The 22,174-nt window shown below is 31.9% G+C and overlaps 2 protein-coding genes across 2 annotated transcripts; one reads left to right on the forward strand and one right to left on the reverse strand.

Annotated features, from left to right (window-relative positions):
* Positions 1 to 3,371: 3,371 nt before the first annotated feature.
* On the forward strand, positions 3,372 to 5,049 carry Bma-tth-1 (Uncharacterized protein; the record flags this gene model as incomplete). The annotated part of the gene is made up of 4 exons (XM_043075159.1): positions 3,372 to 3,516; positions 4,252 to 4,365; positions 4,586 to 4,687; positions 4,982 to 5,049. The coding sequence occupies 4 exons, from the start codon at positions 3,372 to 3,374 to the stop codon at positions 5,047 to 5,049; spliced, it is 429 nt and encodes a 142-aa protein (XP_042931093.1).
* A 1,863-nt stretch (positions 5,050 to 6,912) lies between these two features.
* Bma-gap-1 (Uncharacterized protein) lies at positions 6,913 to 20,393 on the reverse strand (the record flags this gene model as incomplete). The annotated part of the gene is made up of 16 exons (XM_043075160.1): positions 6,913 to 7,008; positions 7,208 to 7,333; positions 7,409 to 7,628; positions 7,746 to 7,890; positions 8,142 to 8,257; positions 8,527 to 8,637; positions 8,737 to 8,858; positions 9,106 to 9,336; positions 9,547 to 9,621; positions 9,873 to 9,987; positions 10,414 to 10,520; positions 10,643 to 10,907; positions 14,070 to 14,260; positions 14,599 to 14,716; positions 18,401 to 18,655; positions 19,900 to 20,393. The coding sequence occupies 16 exons, from the start codon at positions 20,391 to 20,393 to the stop codon at positions 6,913 to 6,915; spliced, it is 2,787 nt and encodes a 928-aa protein (XP_042931094.1).
* Positions 20,394 to 22,174: the final 1,781 nt, after the last annotated feature.

Here is a 22,174-nt window from a genome sequence, read left to right on the forward strand (position 1 = left end):
CAGAAGATTCAGTCATGCGCATATTCCGACGATCGCAGAGGTACTCTACAACCTTTGAAAGAAGTGTATGGACCAACATGTCACAGCTCTCCTCAGTTCTTCCACAGATAAACACTTTATTATCAAATCGATGGTCTGAACATGTCCAATCGTGCAATTAGAACTCAGCAACAACACCTAAAAAAAAGAGCCGTCATATTGTCTACTCTCCTGAACGGATCTGAATCTGTCGCCACCACTACACCAACCACGTGAGACAATATTACCATGCTCGAAAAAGCGGAAATTATCAGGATAGAGGCCATGTTGGATAGGTCGAGTCTTCAGGTTGTAAGGCTACCATCTTTATGAGATTTCGTTCTGTGGTGAACGGCAACAGATGTATCCTTAAAAAAAGTAGAAAGACTTTCTGAAATATTCTCTTTTCTAGATACGATTGTTGTCAGTGGTCCACTATGCCTCAAGTCGAAAGATATACCATCCATACCACTGCTATTTCTTTAAACATATGTAGGACCTGTTTAGTGAACTCTAGAATTTAATCCGATACTTCTGTCGACGAAAGAAAACGTATTAAAACTAATCTATCTGATTTTTCCTTATGCCATTTGCAACAGTACCTGTCTAATACTACATTGGTCTTTTCACTCACCAAAGCTTTGCAGCAAGAATGGGTAGATTCCTTCATAAATTCTCGTTTGCGAAGCTAAGCCATGAATTCCTTAAGCGATTTTTGTGGGAATGAAAAATTCGTTCAATTACAAAAGCATTTTCCCACTTCAGAACAAATAACACTTTTGATTAGATAGCTCATATCTCGAAATCAGCTTAATTCATCAAGAAAATTTTCAACGGAAAGATGCAATGGAATTTTTAAAAAATAGGAGCGGAATACATAACTCTAGAAATCTAATTCGACATTTTTTTTGACAACAATACTGTAAAAACAATGCTTCAATGTATCTTGCTCTTCATCTTTTGCTAACTAAAAAATTTTTTGTAAAATGTTTCTGATTTTAAAACTTATAGATATGAACAGGTGAGCAGCTGCTTATTAAATTACCAAATTGAGCGCAGCAATTTTACATTTTGGAATGTGATAAATGCAAGTTTTATGAGACACCAAAATATAATGGAAGAATTTCAGAATTTAATGCTAAAATATCTTCTTTCTTAGCTAGAGTGATGGATCAAGCGGATTAAGCCTTAGAAGAGAAACGAATTTAGCTTTTAACGGAAAAAATACCGTCAAACAGGAAGTCATAATATATATTAGTTGAGTCATATTAGTATGTTGAATATATGTCTAAGAATTCGAATTACAACGCCAATAATAACTGTCTGATTGTAATTCAGTATTATCAATATGGAGCAATAATTTCGACTAGTCTTTCAAGTGAAGACCTTTTTTTTTAATACTTTTGTAGTATTTGTTATTTAACTGTTGCAATAGAATTTCTTTTTGGTAACCAGAAGTTCCTATCCATGCATGAACTTATTTTACGCGCAGTCCTACTCCATTCGGTATTTTGACTTGTGGCCACACTGATGAATCTAAAATTAAGGAAGGCCATAAGCATTAAAAAAGCTTATGAACTTGTGAACTAAAATGGCAGTTGTCGTGAAAAAATTTGAAGATTTAAAAATATTATTTTCTGAGACATTGTTGATTCCGAGGAGATTCGCTGAATGAGGTGTGGAATAACAGAGGAATATAATAATTCCTTTATTAGCAGAAATAATACAGTAATTTGACAGAGACGAATCATAGTTGTATGACAAACTAATCGAGAGACGAATACGTAATCGTAGCTCCAAAACTTGTCGAGAGCAAATCCGTCGTTTCCTTTACCAAGCTTGTCGGGAGGCGAAGATTCGTTGACCTATCTTTATTCTTAGATCAAACAAATAATGCTCTCCTTTTTGGCGCTTGGCGAAAACAGTGTTGCCTTTTTGGTGATACAAAATAATGCGCCTTATTAGTGTCTCTTTATGTTAAGCAATATGAATAAACAAAATATATTTAGTAAATAAAAATATTATATGATAGCCCTGCTAAACATTACTTGTAAATTTTCATATAACGTATTTCTTACTTTCATATAGTAGTTTAGTGTTTCGCGACAGCAATTATTAAAGCCAGAAGAAATGTGTCAAGAATGTTGATGACATTGAAGATCTCTCTAAACTGAATAATCTAGATGTTCCACATCTCAGATCATCTTGTATGAAAATGGTAGACATCTGCAGTAGAAATGAGATTGTCGAGTGATAGTTACTCGAAATAGAATTAGCCGTTATATACTCATCATTTCGTAGCAATATTGTACAACTTGCTCTTCTTCGAGAATTTTGTAGTCACTTTATTTCTTCTGCTACTATTAAATTTGCAAGTCGTCCTTTGAAAAAGGAAACGCTTTTTTGTAATTTTTTAAATTCAATGGTTTTCGGATTCGAAATTTGTTCAAAAATTGATATTTTCATCAGCCCATAACTGAATAACGAAGGACTGTTCCGTTGATAAGCCTGATAAATATTATAAAGTTGAGGAACTTAAAAGTATAATCATAAAAATTAACGAGATGTACCACTGAACGAGAATAACCAAGATATGTTGTACAAGGATGAGGTTATAGTTCAAATGATATGAAAGTTGACCCATAAGTTCTTGGAAAAGTGCTCATGTTGCAGGCGAAGGATAACATCGACTCGATGAAGGGAACGAGCCACATGACATACTCTAATGACAATATTCGTCTCTATGTCCTTGTGAAGGAGAACATGACGACACATAGTGTCATTGTCCTTCTTTTTTCTGCCAGTTGAATTATTGGAAGGCCTCCTTTCCTCCTTGCTTCCTCCAATATAAGATTGGCTGACAATAGTTCCGCACCGTTCTTGTACACTCCATCTTGTTCAGTTTTTTCGAAGGTAACGAATACTTATTATTTATTTAATTTATTATTGTTATTAATTATTATTAGTTATTATTTATTATTATTACTATTATATTATTGCTATACCAGTGAAGTAAGTATATCGATTATTTTTTATGGTTATTGGTTTTTGTGGTAGTATGAAACTGGAAAACTGTTGCTCAGTGAAGAGCTAAATGCGATGTTGCAGCTTGGCTAGTTGGAATTTCCACATCTTCATTATCGCCAGAACTTTTCAATCTTTTCTACTACTAAATGTATTACCTCAAATCACTGTTACAATTGTTACTTCTGCTTAATTTCAGTGCATCACTTCGTCAACTAATTTACTAATAAAGTGAACTGTGAGCTCTTAAAGTTGCGGAATAGCATTTCGATGTTGTGCATAGATCGTTTCATATTCATCACACCTGTATACTTCCAGTACATTTTAAAATGGAAGGCATTGATGCTCAAAGATTGGAAGTCAAGAAAGAAAGAGCTCCGAAGTTACCTGTTCATATAGCTAAAGAGGTTACCAAAGGACGACTACTGAAGCATGTAGAAATCAGCGAAAAAAGTGTTTTACCCACAGCTCTCGGTAATTTTTCATTTTTTAAGTATGAATGATTTGGCTTTAAAACTTGAGTAATATTGACTGATGCCAGTGCAATACTGCCATAGTCAATACCTTTACCACATATCCACTTCAATTTGAAAAACATTAAAAATAATTTTCAATAATTGATATGGTTGTGAATTCATTCGTAAGAAAGATTATTTTGTTTTCTATTAACCTAATATATTGTAATGCTTCCACCTAGCAATCCATAAGTCCATAGCCGGCAGGCTGCTATCACTTTTAAGAAAGTATAAAAATTAGCATGACGAATTGCTATCTTGAAGCTAATTTTTTTGTACAAATATACTTGCTGTATTTGGTTGAAGGAAAGTTGTTTTTACCAAGTTATGAGGAAAACTTGAAACGTAGCTACTCCAATAATAAAAGAGTTTTTCTAGTATTGGAGAAATAGTGATCTTAATTATGTTTTTATTCCTGAGCAAAACGTTTTTCCATAACCACATGGTAATTTTTTGTTATCAGATTGCAAATTTATATACTCAAAAAAAGAAATATGTTGTAGGAGAAATTGTACTGTATGAATTTAGTAGCATGAAATGGTGATAAGTGAGATAATGATCTTTTTTGGTATTTTATTTCTCGTAGAAGTTTGTTCGGTAAATAAACAGACATGCAAGAGGTTTTTTGCACTTACACATGTTTCACTTTACGTCTGTGTAAGAGTTTTGATGTGACTCATCGATCGAATTTTAGACATGTATCGAGAAAAAGTGGATGAAAATTTGAAAGGAGAAATAAAGACACATGATACCAGTAAACTTCGTCACGCTGAAGTTGTTGAGAAAAATGTATTACCGACATCTGTTGGTAACTTATATTTTCATGATTCTGAGTAATATTGTTAAGACTTCAATGAAATTTTATTAATTGGTCGCTAGCTGAGACCTGTTCTGGCAGAAAATTTTGGAAGTAAAAAATGTGTTCTTATTTATAGTGCTCTTATTGGAACTTCAATATTGGATTTTAAGTTTGGAGTAATATTAACTTCCTTAGTCGACTCAAGTAAGCGTTTTATGTTCTGTTTTAGACATAGCTCGTGAAAAAGTACCAACGTTGATCGTGAACTTTGATACAGAAAAGTTGAAACATGTTGATCCGGTTGTAAAAATAGCACTTCCATCTGTTAATGGTCAGCATATTTCTTGAGAGGCTGCCGTGACTTTTTATTTGTAAACACAAATAAGAGTGCCCCAGCAAATAATAGGAAAATAAAAAAGTAAAAGAATTGTGAATGGTTAAGTTTTTCGTCTCAGTTTCGACTACTAATATCATATCCTCACTTATAATACGAATGGAAAGTGAGAGCTAAGAAATTTTCGGATTGTTAGAACTTGATCTTAGCACAAGTGAAAAAAAATGTAATTTCAATAGAGTGCACTACAGTCTTCTGAATTTCAAACCAAAACGATATTTTTAAGTTTAGATGTTGTTCGAGAGCAGGAGGAATTCAAGGCAGGCGCAAATGAGAAAGGCGGAATGATTCATAATTAACGGTCACTCATGAAAACAGAAGCGCCTTTTAATTGTGTCTTTTGCAACATTTTATTGAGATTTTGATGTGATATTTTGTTTCGAGAAAGTTTTTTTCCTCCTAAACTCCCATATGTCTATGCATCAGTGTGTGTGTGTGTGTGTATGTATGTGTGTGTGTGTGTGTGTGTGTGTGTGTGTGTGTGTGTGTGTGTGTGTGTATGTATGTATGTATGTATGTATGTATGTGTTTTTCATTTACTTCTCTGCTTTAATTGAATAAATTAATTGGCATAAATATTTCAACTTTCTTGTCTTTCTCAGACACACCGGAATTTCTGTTTCATAGATTGTCTTTTGTCGTGGGGAGAAATAACCTGAAACAAAAAGTATGTTTCATTATTTTGATCCTGAACTCTGTCATAGTTTAATTGAGATTAGCATTGTTAATTAAAGCACATTAAGAATTTTGTACAGAAGAGAAATTGCTGAGCAAAGATCCGGAATTAGATACATTTGTGCGGAAAGGAATTCTATCAATTATATGCCTTTGTTAAAGTTCAGAAAGTAAAGTAAATAAGCGAATTCTGAGCAGAGCACTATTTTAAACTCTTCCATCTTCTTAGCCATCTTCCTTCCGACAGGACGATTTTTCCTCTTTGTTCTTATGTGAGAAGGTGAAAACATGTGAAGAATTTTCCGGATTTTATTCCGTGTCCTCCTTTCAAGTTCATTTAATAAATAACCAACTGTGTCTTTGTTTAGTATATAGAAAAAAGAAAACGTAAATTGTGGGAATGATCTCTCATTCTTCACTGAAGCACATTATGCAATCTTTGATGAGGGCAGAAGTTCCCCAAGTGACTCTCTCTTTGCCAGTCAATTGACTCTTCCATTCCTAGAAAAGCCATAGCCCTATGGAAGTTCCTTCCCAGCAATACATCCAAAACTATTAAATGTAATTCTGTTATAAACAAAGTAACATGGAAGGGGTTTATGCAGTATTTGCTCAGAGATATAAATATAATAAAGGAAACAAATCAAAATACTCGAGTAATGGCAAAAATAGTAATTTACCTTTATAGACGCTTACTTAATATATTGTCATATATATTGATATACATACACAGATTTTCTTCTCTTTCACCTAACATTTTAAACAAAAATACCAGTTACTTCTAACAGAAACTAGAACAAATTAGAGAACAAAATGTAATTATGATAATTAATATAAGAAGTGCGCCAAAATTTCTAAACATAAATTATGGAACATCTAATAAATATCGGCAAAAACAAACAAAAAGCCAACTTTCAGCTGAGGCAGCCAACTTTTTGATGAAGTTGAGGAGAAATATATACAATGGAGAAATAATAAAAGGAGCATTCGAGGTAAATAAGACATGAGAAACTTTAAGTGGATCTGACAATTATAGATCTACTTCACTCGTATTTTATTTTATCATTCCTTGATTTTATCCTCTGGCAAATATTTCAAATTCTATCAACTGATTCCATTTTCTATTTTTTAATAACAGCAAAAAAATCGTAATCAGTTATAAGAGAACTGAAATGACTTAACTGGTAATAGGAAGTTGAGACCTAAAAGTCAGGGAACAATTTTGAGCGAGAAATTAAGAGAAATAATGGTAACAATACTCAAGCACCTTGAAAGAAAAAAGACCCTTTAGAAAAAAGAGAAATAAATTATAAAAGTTTGAAGGAAAATAATATGTAAAAGATATAATAGAGACAATAAGGCATTTTCGCAAAATTTGGTTTGTTTCCTGAGTTTTAGAATAGATCTTACAAAATTGCCTTACTGTGTCGATCGTTCTCAGCAGCTCGTCTCCTCTCTTTTCTTTCCATTCTTATCTTCAGCTCATATCAGATTTTATCAGTGCTTTTACGGAATCGTGATTTCAGTAGCAAATAATTATCGTCACCGATAGGAAGTTCCCGCGTCCCTTTACCGTAACGAATCTAAAGATGTATAAGTTTCACGTAATCTTAGAATACGTCAATCTTATTCAATTTATGTTGAACTTCTAAGTCCATTCCCAAATAATTTTTATCATTTTTTGTAGTGATTAAACTTTTGATTGTTATTTTAATAGGTTGTTATTTTTCCAAACGGAGAAAATCAACATTAAAAAAAATGCAATTATATAGAAAGTATTACTTGTTTGATGTAACGATTAACAATTTCATCATGTGACTTTTCGATTAGTAAAGTACTGTGCAAAATTCCTTGAAGAGTACTGTAAAACAGCTGCTTCGCTTGTTCTGGATTTTCACTATTTTTCAGCTGAAAATAATGGATGATAAGCAAAATAAAACCGTCTCACAATGATAAGAAATCTTCATTACTTTAAAAATGAACCTGATCCTGTAATGCACTTGGTATACATGGATGTCCAACCGGAATCTCCGTTCCTTCCAGTGTATTCTTCCACTGCTTTAGTGTTTCCGCATTTTCATAAAGTATCGCATGAATTGCCTCAAGCTCTCGTTCAGTATCTATTTCAAATGCATCGTTTGATTCGTTCGTACGCAAAGCAATCATAAGTTGCCGCTTCCGCTGTTTTTGGATTTGCACTATCCTAAAATTTCAAATCCACCTTGAAATTCTATTCAATTTAAATTTTGTTCTTCTGAATGTAAATTCATTGATTTCAACTCAAAAATTATTTCAATTTAAGAAAGACAAAATACCTAACCATTCATTCATTTCAACGGTGCTCGGTGCCTGAAATTGAATTTCACAATCAGGTGATGCTATCCTGAAAACATTTTTCGCATCTACCACTGGTTCTATCTGGTTCACTTCTTGGAGCCTCATTCGGCCTTTCGGTTCTGCATCTGCTACAATAAATTAACTTAATGTGTGAAAAAAAAAAAAAATATAGCTTTTCTGATAAATAATGGGTCTGAGTGGAGTAGAAACATCTCAAAAAATGATTCAAAAAGAAAAAAAAGATGTTAAATATTTGAAACTGGCTGATTTTTCATTTATAAAAATATTTTCAGCAAAGCGGAATATAGCAAGGATTTACGCAGATAGAATACCAAGTAAGACGCAATTTTAAGTTGCAAAAAATTAAGTACAAGCAAACCTTTTGTTTTCTGCCAGCAAATCTCATTTTCTGTTAGCACAACGTATCGTCGCTTTTGATTCACTAAATTTCTCAGTATCCGACGCTTTTCTCGAATTTTTCTTTCGATGAAAAATCTACAAATTACTTAATACTTAAATTTCCCTCTTAAAATATTACGATTATTGTTAAATTATTGTTAAATGGATCGTCTTTAACGTGAAAATAATGACCTCTTAATATTATATTTTCATCAATTGCTGAAAGAATGAAATATTCTGACATATTGATAATACTGAGGAAGAGTAGAGAATTTGATTAACTTGTCATCTGATACCATATTAATAAAGCATTTCGCAAGATCATAAATCAAAAAACCATTTAAGAGAATGTCAAAAAATTTCACCCATCACGAACAACTGAGAGATTTTCACCATTCACATCTGTGGCATTCTCTGCCATTGATATTGCGTTAAGAAACTTCAACATTGCGAGCCGATGTTGTTCATCTGTGAACCTGCAAGTTCTACTTAATCTTGAACATAACAGTCACTCCAGCACAAGGAATAAAACAAAACGACTACATGTAAATCACTTTCCCTAAAAAAAAATGAACCTCTCAAGAACTGATGACAGCCACGGCTCTTTTTCAGTAAGTGAATTCGCAGAAACAACGCAGTTCGAGAGACGTTGAAGTATTTTTGACAGGAGTACCAATGTACGACAAACAACACCTTCCTGAAGCAAAAGATTAGGCGATAAAATAAAGCCGAAGTTTTGAATTTTTTGGAAATTCGAACCAAAACATTTCAATTTCAGCAGTGTGAAATAAAAAAATTCTCGTTAAAAATCCATAAAAAACATTTTTTTAAAAAAAAAAAAAAGAAACAATACTTTAAAGCGTCTTTTTCAATTTATGAAAATTGTGGCAAATATCTGAAAAAAAAAAAAAGAGTGAAAAACAAATTTTCTAGAAAAAACCAACCGGTTGATCACGTTTGAGCCCAAATGATTTCGGATTCATAAGAGCAGCCGCAAAGAAACGCATGATAATGAAGGAGCTAAGCACCAATCGCTGAATATCTTCTCGACCAGGAAAATGCTGTCTTGCAAGTTCCCGTAAATCGGAAAACATTTCGCGTAATACCAACGGACAACGATGACTTGAATCGACTACTCGTGAAAATGCTATCTCACCGTATACTATCAGATTTAACTGGAAAATTAATAAAAACCGCAATATAATAAAAGTGAGCTTTAAATTAATAGCAAGAAAGCAAAACATTTAAAATTTCTAATTACCTAAATTTGATGGTCATGAAATGAACAAATGTGAGCTACCAGCAAGAATATTTGCTCTCCGTAATAATTGATAGCTTCTCGTATTTTAATCATACATTGCTTATTTTAAATGTTAAGTGTTAACCTTATTCGATTCCAAACTATCGCCTTGTTTTAGCTTCATTGGATCAATCTCGCAACATTTATTCTCACAATAAATCTGAAAAGAGAAATTATAAAAATAAAGAAGGATGATTTCTTTTTATAGTTAGCAAAGTGTTATGAACCTGAAAAGTAAGACTGTATTCTTTTTTGATGATTTAAGAGAGATTAAATGAAATCATAAGGAATTAATATAAAGAAGCTAATAAAGAAAAACAAGAAAAACTCAAGTTTTTTCTCTGACTTGAGGACTGTGGATAAACTTCATAAGTCTAACTGAATTCAAGCTAATAGCATATAAGAAATTACCATGTCGATAACAGGTTTGATTGAGATCACAAGATAATGGTGCCCAAAAAACTTCATTTGTTCATGAATTATCTTCGTTGCCAACGATTGACTTCGAAATAAAGTATTTACGTCCCTGAAAGATATTCTTTTTAAATCATTTAATATGCATGATCAACTTTATCTTAACTAACTTAACAAGAGCGATAAAGGACTAGAATTCGATTCAACTGGTAATTAAGTAATTTCTAAATGCTTCTGGCATATTTTTTTTCTTGGGAAAAATAATCGCCACGGGTAATAACATAAAAGCTATTTACTATTCAGATCAACCCTTTGTTAAAGGACGAGGATGATTGAGAAGAGGCAATCGGTCTGCCCTGTTTTTTTTTTTTTTTTTTTTTTTTTTTGTTGCTTGTTTATATGAAATCTGACGCCAGCTTTCGACCTTCGAAAAAACTAACAGAAAAATAAAAAAAACTAGAAATAATACGGTCATGATTTCAGTTATGGAAAATTAGGTCTTTAATAATAAAAAAGGCTAAATAACATAAGAACTTACTGGCATTTCAGAATGTCATCAGAGCAAAGAATCCTCAACAAAGGACGTATCAGTTCAGCCTGCACAAAAATCTTCATTAACGGCCTCGCAATTGTCAGTATATCCACCTAAAATGTAAAACACAAAACCTAAAAATGATAAAAAGTGGATCATTGAAATATATAATTAAATTTATTTATTATCTCCATAGCTACTCCCAGACCTTTCATTATTCCTTAATTGCTCTTACCGATGGTAAATATTCGAGAATCCCAGCTGGTGATGCGCAAAATGGTTGTAAAGTCAGTGACTTGACAAGATTCATCTGTAACGGTTTATAGAACTCGACAGGTAGCACATGTTCCGCAGTATAAAAAAGTCGCAATCGCAGTTCACCAAGCTGCTGATAACCGTTTAACGGATTCTGACTCTCAGTGACCAAAACGTCGCTTGCGCCACCATTATTAATCCCATCATCATTCTCATCACCAGTCATTCGTGGTTTCAGATAATACCTATAAAAAAGGAAGATCAGAACGAAGAATATTAATAGAATAAAGGTCGTTTCGTTCCGGACAAGAAATGAACCAAAAAACAAACTTTCTTTTCTGTTAAAGTTTCACTTTAAATTTGTGATAGAAAATATAGAAACCGTTAAGAATCAATTCTGTTTCAAACGATCAAAAATATTGCCTTTTAATATAGAATAATAAAATTGCTCTTTACAGTCTCAATTTATATTCAGTTCCTTCATTATTCATTAAACAGGTCATCATAACACATTAATGCCACGAACAAGTAAATAAATATATCTGAGCATCACTAAGATCCTATAAAACTCATAAATCACTTCATTCTATGATTCTGAATCGACTACGAAGACATGGAAGGGACGTCTGATATGAAAATCAAATTGTACTGCAAATGTACCCATTTCATCAAAGTTTCCTAGATGACATTTGTAATATTTTTGATTGGTATTTAATTTAAGCACATTTAGTCAGCTTCGAAAAGCAAAACAACCAAAGTTTTGCTTTCATGAAAACAATTAATCGATTAGAAAAAATCAACTAAAAATCTGTTTCTAAAAAGTTCAAATGAATGAAATAAATGATTAAAAAACAAGTCCATCTACGATTAATAGATCCCTGTTATGACAGGTCGTATCTCATTAATGAACTTCCGTCTGTTAGGTACGATGTTAAGTACTGTTAGATACGTTAGGTACGAGGAAATGAATGGGACAAACTGAATTGAATAAAAATATAGTAAAATAAGAAAAAAACACATCTTCACTTCATGAGCCAAATGAATGGAAATAGGAAAGTCTAGAAAAATTTCACTCTGGAAAGCTGGAAGAATGGTTTTGCTTTTTGTTTCAAACGCTTGTGCATTGTCAACTATTGATGTCAACCATGCAAAAGAAAACGTACTTCCTGGTGTCATATACTTTTAGTTATTTAACAATCATTTCAAACATAGAAACAAGTCAATATTGATAATGAGGACGGTTCATAAAATAATGAAAAATTACTGTTGTTGACAGTTACGAGCTTTATGAAGACGGAATTTAAAAAAGATGCCACCGAGAGAAAGAAAATTAGATGGTGGTTCATTCATCCATACAATCAATCATCCGGAAACACGGAATGTTAGTGACAATTAGACAATCATATCTGCTCATATTAATACGTAGTTGCCAGTTGTCAAAACAGAATGCACAATGATGAAGAAATTCCAGCAGAAATAACTGAAAGATAATTCTAAAGCGACTTGAGAAATACGCTACAATTCCTTATTAACATGTGTTTAGTATAAAAGAGTTGCAGAAATCGGAAACGATGAATGCAGGGTTTCAATTCCGATGAGGAAAAAGAAAGAATGGGAATGGACGGATTTCAGAATCACTGTTTTACAAAATTTTGTCCAACAAGGATAAAAGCAGCTTTTATTTAAAAGCATTAAAAAAGAGCAGAAAAAAGTTAACGAGTTCAAAATACATTTGGCATTCTGAAAATAATTCTTCAAAACTCAAAAACCAATTCAATTCACTTTTCACGCGCATTTTTTTATTTGAATAAAAAGGAAAAACTTGAAACTGTAAAAGCAAATAATTTAAACAGTAACTGAAAACTATGAGACAATCACTATACATAATCATCTTTGGAGTGCGTTTTGCTTCAGAAAAAGTAGCTGTGAATTTAAATGTCAAAATTTACCAAAAAAATTTTTAAAATGGTAAATTTTCTGTTCATTCCATTTTCGTTTAATTAGCATTTGCAATTTATAGTATAATGTTTAGTAATTTTCGACAGTTGAATATAAGGAGTGCTAAATCAATATTTCAAGAATGAACTTTTAGGGAAAAATAAAGGCAAAAGTCTGGGTTACGACAGCACTGTAAGACTCAACAAAATTTCTACAAATGTTTATTTATTTCAATTACTGAAGAATCCTAGAATGCTAGCATTTCAATCGTATTTTGTAGCAGTATAATCAGAAAACAGAAATCACTTGTGAAGTTAAAAGATATGGGTTGACATTATATATATATATATATATAAGCTGTCTCTATTCTGATACTAATATTGTTATAGAGTGGCAGACTGGATAAATTAGAAATAAATAAGCTTTTGCATTAAAATTGATCAAGAGATCTTGATATAAGATCATCCACAATACAAAGAGTTATCAGCTTGCGGAATTCTATTGGTTCTTTCTTTCTTTTTCATCTGCCCCTCTCTTTCTTTCTACTGACTCTCTCAAAGTTCAGAACTAAAATGTTGAATTATTACAGGGAATGAAAGAAGCAGCAACTACTACTAGTAATGTATCAAACAGAAGGAAAATTGTAAAGTTTCGCAAGCATCAACAACTATCGCACGGTGAGGAAGTGGTGGGCGATTGCTAAAGATGTGTAATATAAAGCGCCTAGTTTATTGCCACCTTTCTGTGAATGTGAATTTTAAACGATGACGTTATAAAACTATAAATTATTGAAGATATGAACATTTGTATGTATTTGGAAAATTCTCCACAAGTGGAACTTTTCGAATTATGAGCTCTCTTTCCAAAGAAAATTCAGAGCAAGTACTGGTTGAAATACTACTGTACATCAATGAAAAATTAAGGTTGCACGAAATACTAAAATTTGTAAAAAAACTCAAAAATATGCTTATGAAATCGCTTATGACTAGAATGTAATAAAATAAAATATAACAATTAAAAGCTAGTTCAACAAATTCTTCTGTCCTGAACCTACTGTATTTCTTGTTGAGGCTGACCAAGGTGAAATATATATATCTGCGTAGTTTTTTTTTTTTTTTTTTTTTTTTTTTTTTGAAAATTACAGCTGTGACTGCCGCTAACTTTAGCTATATTTATATCTGCAAAGTTACCCCACTATACACTAGCTTTTGAGGCAAAACTTACGACAATGATTTTACAAAAATATTCACAATAAATAAATTAAATTCTTGTATAGTTCAGTATAGAGTTGGTATGACTAGATAACTTTCTGTCTTGCAAAATTTTTATTTGAAAACTTTCTAGACAACAGCAAGCATTGGTATTTTAGCTAATGATTAATTTTTCTATGAAGTAATAGTTCTTGTCTAATATTAAGACCGTTTGTACTAAAATGGATTTTTATTAAGTAGGAAACGGTGCAAACGAACCACTGAGGGCCAATGAATTCTTTTTCGACGATTTCATCGTCAAGGGTGATGCGTATTTGTCCTTGAAAATAACTGTTGAAACCTGGTAAAACATCGTGCCAAAGTGACATTCGCAACTGTACTTTTTGTGTCCTTTGATTGTCATCGAGGATCGTTCCATCGCATTCCATGAACAATGTTTCGGCGCTTTCCTGTTCAGGAAAAAAATGATTTTATAAGCAAACTCATTTTATCTCGTCGCATATTTCAACCGCTAAACTTTTTCTCTTCCAAGGAACATATTTTGAATTAAAAAAGAATTTGTTCTCTTTGATTAAATTCGATTTAAGTTCATTAAAACATTGAATGCTCCAGATCAATCATGTAAAATTTAAGAACCAAATCAAATGCTTATTCAGCAAATTTGTCGACAAAAATTCTAAGCTAATGAATTCAATGTTTCAACTTATATATATATATATATATATAACTCCAATTCATGAACTTTTCACGGGTTATTCAAATATTTTAACAGACAACAAAAACTTACTCGATTGATGCCAATACTCAACTTCTTGGATTGCACAACTCGCGTTGCCACTTGCAATGTTACCAGTAAATACAGATCCGCTGGTTCGCGTATATTTAATCCCGTGTAGTCTACAACTCTGCAGAAAAAGGAGACGATAAATCGTGGAACAATTTGCTTTGCAAATCAGTGAATATTACCAATGAATATGAATTAATACAAGATTAATCCAAAAATAGTACAAAGATAGAAATTTTGTCACTAAAGTCTGAGCAGTCAAAAATGATTCGGTTCAACCGATTTTTTTAGTGGCTACTTATCAGATGAATGCTTCAGGGAGAGAGAAGAGAAAAAGATAAAAAATTTTTAAACATTTGAAAGTTATATTACAACGCTGTGGAATGCAAAATCTGTATTGTCCATTTTCCATCAAAGGGCGGTAGTGGCAAGCTAATAATGACGGGTATAGCCACCCAAATAATTGCATCTTAACAGCACTTCAAACAAAACATTTTACCTATATTACCTAATTATGTATTATAAAAAGAAGCCCAAAAAAAAAAGGAAAACAATTTGTAAATGAGTGAGAAATACAAAAAGACAAAAAGAAGAGTCAAAAAGAGCAAATATGGGAAAAAGTAAGTGATAAATGTAATTGTTCAAGAAATATATGCTTCGATTTTTTCAAGAAATTATTTCCTCTTCGTGGCTATCCTACCATAAATAGGTCAAAATATGAAAGAGAAATACTGAAAAAATATTGGCACAACCGACAAGAATTAGGATTTTTTAAATGAATAAATTTTGCTAACAACCTCAGTTAATACCATACTTTTATTCAATAGATCATACCTATGATGTAATGAATAAAATGATATAACAAAGATATCTAAGGAAGCTCGATTCTATTAGCTAGGTCTGGTAATGTATCACGAAACAACTACAACTTAAGATTTCTTCATCGCAAGGTTGAGTATTTTATGTATACTCTCATTAGTAGCAAAAATGCACAAAACTAAAAGCCATCAATAATTGTGTTAAATGTTCTGGCTACCTATATCTTAAAAATCTTATTATAATTATTCTATAAAAAGCGGATCGAATTTACATAAACATCGTGCAGGTCAAAAATCTTTAACTTCCGCTAATTATTAGTGACAATAATTAGGTAGAGAAAACACGAAATTATTGCGCACTTTAAAAAAGCTGTTTTCTATCCTCAACAAAAGCAAAAAATATTTGATGAAGATTTGCTTCGACCAGTAAAAGCTAAACAAAGGAAAGCAGGAATCAATCGTACATATTATGCATATTCTTGTAAACTTTTGTTGACAGTTTGGGATTACAACTTATGTCATCTTGTTTACTTGTAGACAAGAAGTCAAGTATTAGGTGACAATGATTAGCACCAGTTGTTAATTATGAATTGACGCGTATTTCATTTAAAACATCATCTGTAAACTTTAAAAAATTTTCACAGCGTTGGCGTCCAGCTGTTCACAAAAAGATCAGGAAAAAGCTTTGAAGTTCAACAGTTGAAATTTAAAAACAAATGAAGAAGTTTGCAAGTTTTTGTAGAACAAAAACTCAATCGCTAAATAGCATTTTCTAATATAAACTGAAATTTTCAAATCTTTGTATTCAAAAATTAAGAAATAAGGGGAAACAAAGAAAAAATATTAAATCGTTACAACGTAAAAAATGTTCATAACAGATAATGTTGAAAGTGTTAAGGATTGCATAACATTAACACATATTTGAGGTCGAAATCAGTATACATACTTTAGTTGGGATTAAGTCTTTCCATAAAAAAAGCCCGAAATAATAAAAGTATTAAAATGTGAGCCGGTATATGTATTTTAGAATAAACGAGCCTTCTGTCCAGAGTTGGATATTCAAACAGTTATAAAATATTAAAAAGTTGAAGAAAGGACAGGAAGATCAACGGGAGATAATCGCGTAATGTAAAGGAATTAGAAAGGAAACATCATTCTTTCATCGCCTTATTTTAATTAGCTTTTTTAAATTTTTAACTAGGCATGATAAAGATAGTCAGTGATTAAAATGAAATTTATAGCTTCTCGGGTTTCCATGCATTTATGCAGATTTTTTCAAATGGCTATGAAACGCAAGATGTAAGAGGGATTTCAATGAAAGAGAGGAAGAAAGAAAAGGAGAAGGAAAGTTTGCATCCCACAAAAAAATGCTTAAACCTTAAGAATTAAAGGGAAGAGCCAGTCAATTAATTGAAATTAGAGGAATTAGTTAAAAGAATAAACCTATCATTTTGTCTTTGAATTTCCATTGTCTCAAAAATCACCAGATATTTCATTTGCGTCAAACAATGCTCTCTACGCACATTTCTGATATGACGCACAAACAGATCGAATTATGAAATTAAGAGTGTTTGAAAAACTTTATTTGATACTTTCATTCAATTTAATTCAAATGTCTTTAAACATTAATTTATATACCATCAATGTCTCGTCGATCGGATGCTTGAATAAAGATAAAATGCGAACGCGAATCCATTTCATTGTTCGAACATATATCACTGCTGATAGAGACTAATTACGTTAAAGTTAGCACTTAAATTAAGCATAATTTTTGCAAATGTTAGATGTATTGGAGTAAAATAAATTTAATCGTAGATTATAAAAGGTATAAAATCATAGTTTCACTGGTTAGTCCATAAATTTATTAATGAGAATCAATTCAAAACTTTTGTCATTTAAAGTGTAATTGGACGGGGATTCAAATACTGATATTTGTAGTTTTGGATTTCAAATTATTGCGAAAAATTCAGAAATCGAATAATGATGTATATGTACACTGAAATTATATCATAATGGAAAAGAATTATTTGATGGCTAAAATTCTTTTCCACTCTTTACGCTTGGATGTGTAATTTCCTTCGCCCACTTTCATCAATAATCACGATGTGAGTCGTAAAAGCCACCGGAAGCTTGATAATTCGCCGAAAGCAAATAGGAAGGAGGGAAATGATCCCGCAAAACGCTCTCTTCTTTCCTTTCTTTAAATGCAGCTGTCGCTAACTAATGGTCTAGTCTAGCTTTTATGCAATCAAACATCGAATTACTTATCGAGCACAGAGAAACTGGCAATCCTTCTCCAATTCATTTACTAATTCCGTTCCTTTCATTAATCACAGTTTTTTTCAAATGTAAGCAGCGAAGATGAAGAGAAAGGGAAAGGAAAAGAATTAAAATGAGGAAAAAGCTAAGGGTTAAATCTGAATTAAGATGGTGCTCTGATAATGTTGACGACGAAAGTTTCTAGAATTCCTTTAAGAGGTACTCTAACTCTTACTCAAGACTTTGATAGGCTAAGAGAATGTATTGAAAATAATGAAATTATTTCACTGTATATATCGTTCTTGTACATTCCCGTTAGGTTCCGTTACTTCTCATTAGATTCTGTTTATTCCTAGTTCATATATCACAACCAAAAGAAAAAAGTCTCAAAACATGAACCAGTTTTTTTTTTTGAATGGATGCTATTATGATAACCGTATTATTAGTGATAATATTTGATAACGGTCATTGTTTACTGACCAATCAGTGCAAATAGAATTATAAATTGATCGACATGCCATGTTTTCATTCCAAAGTTTAGAGTACTTTTTAATTATTAGTAGCACTAACACGAAGGAAGGGAAACTCTCTGTTGATAAAGTTTCGGAAAAGTTTATTGGTACTACTTAATAGCAAAATTTTTATGAAATACCAAATATTTTAAAGACTACCACTTAATAGCAAAATTTATGAAATACCAAATATTTACTAGTATTAAAAATGCTTACTTTATAGCGAGGCATTTTCTGCTTGGTTCGCAACGTACATCTATGCAAATTTGTCCGGAAACATCATTTTGTCTGGTAATGGCTTGTATTCGATACCAGCGATCTTCACCGGAATGTTTGACAATATCACGTTTTCGTATGCTTACTAAACCAATCTGTCGTGGTAAACGATTGCTCACATTTTCGGTGATTAAAAAGTGCAGCTGCGAAAAGGTATTCGAAATTTCGTGAACAAAATCATCGCCAAAACAGCATCTGTAATAAATTCAGGAATTATTCAGTAAATCTGAACAGAAAATTTTATAACTTCTTCCTTAAATATTACGCATTGAAAAATCAAAAAGGTCGTTCTTCTTTCTTATATGTCAAAATCTTTATTCGGTATATAAATTTTTTAAAAAAGAATAATATATATAAAAAAGAAGCGCTCAGAAGGAATGCTTTTGTTTTTTTCCAAAATGAACGTCATTTTCCGCAAGTAATACTATCAACATGAATCGATTCAAAAACGTATATGATACAAATCACTGAATTTAAAGTTCGGAAAAAATTTACATGCGGACACATAAATTAAAAATTTTAAGTGAGAGGAATAGTGGGACGTGTTGCTTTAATGATGCAATTTAGGCTTGAGAATGATGTAGTGGTCTTTTTCGAGTGAGCAATATCGATGTTTGCTGTGTAAGAATGACGTGGATTTTCAAATTAAAAAGTGGAGTATATAAGATCAGCTCAAGAAGACAAAAAGAACTTTTCCAGACCACAAATAACTAATTCCCATAACCTATTGAAAATAGCAAGTCATTTTTGCAATGTCAAAACAATGAATCTAAATAAATATTTAAGTAAAACTGAATTAAATTTTCCATGGGTACAAGTTTTAGAAAAGACTGCTTGCTGATCAATCCAGATATTAATACAGACGAAATTATCAACTGAAGCCTTTGATTTTGCAAAGGAAAATTTAGAAGACAACTAAGCAAAAAATCAAAATCATACGTTTTGTTGAATCCACATTCTATAGATTTCAGAATAAAAAGATGGAAATTTTCGATTTTCTAATGATATGATAGATTTTACTGACCCTTTACTCCTAAGCTACTAATGTAATGGAATTTAAACAAAAACTATTGAAATGTTAAATGACGTCCAGCATCTTTTAAGCTACGCTATATATTTTTCCCAAAAATGAAAACAAATTTATGATATGAGTGAAAAAACAGGAAATCTAAAAAAGGCCGCTCATTGTAATGAGATTGTAATTAAGGTTTGAGACTACTTCCATTTCCATCAGAAATCATTGATGTTTTAATCATGAGTAATAAAAGATTCTGTTCTGACTGAATTAATTCTCGAATCCCAAGCATTTCCTTCACCAATCATTAATGGAATAAACCTAGTTAGAAAGTAAATTTTTTGAGGTCGATTTATTAAAACCATACTAGTGTGTGTCACTAGCTAGTAAAGCTCAAATAATTTCATAAAATGAATAACATTACATATTTCCATTAGCGGTTGATGTTGACTGAAAAATATTGACAGTGTCCAATCTTGCTAGCACAGTTATTGGTCGAATATGATCGTTGTTATCTGTAGGACTGCTACTAGTGCCATTACTGTGAATACTTCGAGTAGGTAAGTTTCGGAGTTGAGCGATATTGACACGTAATACTTCAATAAGCCTCAAATATCCATCACAAAGTATCCGTCCGGAACGATGATGATAGTAAGTGGAAGTACCACTAGCACTTGTACTGGTCACCATTTTACCGCCATTTTCAGCAAGCGATAATGTCGGTGATGATGATGATGCCGCGCAGTTAGCTTCAGGAACCATTGATGTTGATGATAATGTCGACGAGGATGACGGAAGCACTAATGGCGAAACTGGTGCTATCGAGGATGATGACAGTGTCGAGGTTGCAGAGGACGGGGCGAATGTCGACGCTCTGGCTACGGAATGTCCTCGCCCACTTAATTCACATTTGCTCATTACATAACAAGTACTACCTGCAAATTAATTAGTAAATAAGCAACTACCAATGATAAAATGAAACTCCAAAGAGACGACTCGAGTTTTACAGTTCTTTATTAAAGCATCGTTCCGCAATGTTATGAAGTGCAACAGGAAACTTACTGCATCAACACAGCAAATTATGTTCACTGGTTGCTTCTGACCACTGCTCCTAGCATACTAGAACAAAATACTTAGCATCCTTAATGAAGTTAAAAGCTAAAGTTCTTATATAATTAAGTAATTTATGTGAAGCAAAAGCAATTTTTTGATATGGACAAACATACTTATGAATTACAAAAACATCATGTTTTTTGAAGTCATAAATGCGTAACAGATTAATTGAGATATTCCAATTTTCATATCTGCAGATATAACTATGATATAATATCGGCTCGTAAACCGAAGTAAACCGAGCAACCTGAATTCCTGAGCAATAGTGGACAGCTTCAATCAAAGCTAGTAAGCAGGTATCAGTGGATTAAATGATTTGGAAGAAGTCCATATACTTCACAGAATCAGAACTTAGTTTTTACAAGTTTCTTATATTCTAGAGTTCCAAATGAAATTGGTATTCTCCTACCGATTCGATTAAATAAGAAATACGAAACGAAACCTACGAAAAGATATACAAAAACTGATATATGGAAAATTGGAAATGATACAAAGAAATTGAATAGAATCGATGGAAGAACAAAAAATAGCCAAAAAAAAATCTATTTTTTCGAATTCTCTACGATCAAAAAAGGGAATTTCATTACACTTTCTCGACTGGAACATTAATGGAACACAGTGACCATACAAGAATAGAATTATGTTCGTTTGGTTGAAACTCATGCACGGTATTAAATTGGTCAGCAGAAATTTGCATATAAAGAGTAAATTGAATTTCAAAGTGTAAATTCAATAAAACAACATCTAATCTCGATAAAATTAGAAAAAGTTTAATTCTCAACTTTCATGTGATTAATTTTCAAAGTTATTACTTCTTTACACCAATTTCGTTTTCGTGTAGGGGAAAAGACCTTTATTAAAATAGTAAAAATACAAAATGAAAGAAGAAGATAAAAAATCTTCGGTAAGCAGCAGGTGAAAGTGAAATTCACTGTGAACTCATTCAATTAATATTATTCCAGTGAAATAAAAAGTTGAAAATTTTATAAATTCATCAAATTCTTTACTTTTCAATAGAAAGTACAATAAGTATTCATTTACTTGTAAAAATTAGCAAAACTTTTGAAATAAAAAGCAGTTCGTGTATTATTTAGTTAATTGTTGGACTCAATTTATAAAAGAAATAGATAAATGAGTTAGATGTTGAAAATAACAGGATAGTTTAATAAATTTAGCTTTGATTTTTATTCCCTTTCCCTTATCGTTCGGTGATGGCTTCTATGGATTTATCATTACACCACGGCTACCAAAAAATTAGATATTATAGATTTCGAGCTTTCAGGAGTTAATGATCGCTTCCAAGAATTTCTAAAGAACTGAGTTTTTTCGGTAATAGAATTGAATCTTAAATGCTGTGATATTCCATATAGAAGATTAAAATCCTAAGAGAAGCTCTTAGAAGGTGAAAATCAGCCTAGACTTATAAAGAATTATTTCAAAACGTCACGTGAAACTGAAACAACAGATGAGATTAACTAAACAAGTAGAAAACAACAACACTTCATTTCAATAGCACAATTAAGGGAAACTAATTCAACAGTTGGTCATTCTTAGCACAGTTAAACAATGTTTGGTTAAAGAGTTTG

The sequence above is a fragment of the Brugia malayi genome (genome assembly GCF_000002995.4).
Source record: "Brugia malayi strain FR3 genome assembly, contig: Bm_v4_ChrX_scaffold_001, whole genome shotgun sequence".
Taxonomy (NCBI): domain Eukaryota; kingdom Metazoa; phylum Nematoda; class Chromadorea; order Rhabditida; family Onchocercidae; genus Brugia; species Brugia malayi.